This window comes from Akebia trifoliata, chromosome 2 (genome assembly GCF_017979445.1).
Source record: "Akebia trifoliata isolate Shusen 1 chromosome 2, ASM1797944v1, whole genome shotgun sequence".
In the NCBI taxonomy this organism is placed as follows: domain Eukaryota; kingdom Viridiplantae; phylum Streptophyta; class Magnoliopsida; order Ranunculales; family Lardizabalaceae; genus Akebia; species Akebia trifoliata.
The window spans coordinates 10,480,073-10,482,338 of record NC_141376.1 but is presented as its reverse complement, the minus strand read 5'-3'; the positions used below and the strand labels follow the sequence as shown (position 1 = coordinate 10,482,338).

The 2,266-nt window shown below is 36.9% G+C and overlaps 1 protein-coding gene across 1 annotated transcript; it reads right to left on the bottom strand.

The window, feature by feature from the left end:
• Positions 1 to 317: 317 nt before the first annotated feature.
• LOC147409478 (protein MIZU-KUSSEI 1-like) lies at positions 318 to 1,546 on the bottom strand. The gene has a single exon (XM_086429452.1). It carries the CDS (start codon positions 1,179 to 1,181, stop codon positions 456 to 458), a length of 726 nt encoding a protein of 241 aa, XP_086285578.1. The 5' UTR covers positions 1,182 to 1,546; the 3' UTR covers positions 318 to 455.
• Positions 1,547 to 2,266: the final 720 nt, after the last annotated feature.

The window sequence follows — 2,266 nt, the reverse complement described above, 5'->3', positions numbered from 1 at the left end:
TTATAAAATGTATAAGAGCCACTGATCGTCTTGGTTAGATTATCTTTCACTTTCCAGGCAACTATAGGGTTCTTAAGGTTTATAGTTTCATTTTATGTTATTATATAACACAGGTGGATTTCCAGGTATATTGGTCATCCCACTCAAGAATATTTGCCTGCTTTGAGATTTAAATAGGTTTTGGTTGTCCAAGTCGAAATGTTTGACCCCACAGTCTAATAGTTTTCAAAGCTTTTGACTTTCTGATCATTTTTCTGGCGTTCATTTGGCTTATATTAATTAATTAATTAATTAAAAGTAGTGAACCTCACAGCAGGTTTTGCTCTTCAAACCCTTTAAAATTAAGTAGAGAGTCAAATAATTAATACAGCTGGAACTAAAAAGGGAGAATGAATAAACAAGTTTTCAATCATGATCAACATCTAAAGGATGGTAAGAGATGGGAAAAATATAAGTCATCTAGTGCGGAGGAAGAAGATGCTAAGTTCTTGACCATTACTTCCATCAGGATTGATCAAATGGAATGATTCAGAATCCGACGATCCAGAAACTCTCTTGAAGTTAGCTCGAAGATACATTAGCTCATCATCACACTTCACTGTCTTCCCGTTTTCAATAACAATACCCGCACCAACAACGACACTCCTCATCAAGGTCAGCACATCCATGTCAGCTTGTGTCGGTCGCCTCTTGATGGCAAAACCAACCTTCCTTCCATTGAAATACATGGTCCACACTGGCACGGACAAGAGAGCAGACGAAGATGACTTATGTTGTTGATGATCAGAATTGCACTCGAGTGTAATTCGGAGAAGTCCACTTTGCATTTCTCTTGCTAGGATGACAGTGGGAACAGCAAGTTCGAGTAGGAGAATTGGGGTAGTCGTGTTGGAGTTGGATTGAATGCAAAAGCTAACTTTTCCTCTGCGGTAACCGAAGATTGTGCCTGTGATAGTAGTGTTGGAAATCAAGGCGCGTCGAGGATAGTGATTGTAGCTCTTGTAGTTATGGTAGCTTTCCTCTTCTACTTCAACTTCTTCTTCTAAGTAATAACAGTTGCAACTTGGGATGATAAATTCAAGTAGGGAGCGGAGAAGCCTCCATGATCGGACTTGTTTCTGGCAGTCGACAGTGGTGACTCCATCGACAAAGTGGGTGGCGCTGCCTGTTCGGTACGACATGGAGGTGGTGTTGGTTGTGGCTTAAGGGTATAGAGAATGGGTACTCTTTGGAGAGAGCTTGGGGGTTTATATAGTGAGGCATGGTAGAAAAGAACATTATTAAATGCTCAATGCCTATTATTGATTTCTATTAAAGAAGATAAAAAAAAAGATATTAATAAAGAAGGTTGCCATGTAAGAGTTCTTAATTTTAATTTATTTGATTCCAAATTCTAAAAGTGTTTGATGTAGCTTTAAAGAGAAACAAAGTAACTATAGCTGATTATAAGTGGGACTCCCATACAATGCTGGGTGTTTGGCTATAAGGGCAGCTTTTTTCCAGAGTTGGGAGGAGAATATACTATCTAGTGTCAACTAAGATATCCTCTCTTTTTATTTTATTTTTTTCATGTTTGTGCAATTCTAGAGGTTTTAAAGGAATTTACAAAGGGTTACCCCACCTTGGAACAAACATGCTAGAAGACATTTGAATTAGACTTTTCTATCCTCAACCCACGGTCGAGGCTCAACATCAAACACATGGTTAGGATCATAAGAAAAACACAGATTTCCTAGAGACTAGTATTGGCTTTCTAGGGATTAATCATACAATATTTTCTTGGGAATACATTTTTCTTTCAAATCCCAAGCATCTCAACCTTTCGTTTTAAGGAGAACCTCAACTTTGCGATGAAACTAGTATTTTCCATTTGAATTTTGAACCCATGCTAAAAAAAAGTTGGTTCACCTTTATCAATATTGTCAACAATTAAGTCAATGGTTCCAATTGTTAGAACCCAACCTTAATGCATCCCTACCATCAAATGGGAAATATGAATATCAAATTCAAGCAGCTTAATAATTATTTTTTCTAATTGATACTAATCCTCAACAAGTATTTCTCAAAGTTCATTCAATACAACTTTTCTACTATAGCAAGGTCAAGAGGCATGCCATCTATTTTAAAATACAAATAGGGAGGCATCTAAAATATTCACAAGAACATGGAGGGGCATTTTAAAAAATAATATATTTACTATTATAATGGGAGAAGGCCGAGTAGAAGTGGTTCAGACACCCAATTTTGGATTCTAAAAATGACCTAA

Coding starts and splice junctions, on each gene's coding strand:
- LOC147409478 (XM_086429452.1), bottom strand. CDS start 1,181: ATGTCGTACCGAACAGGCAGCGCCACCCACTTTGTCGATGGAGTCACC.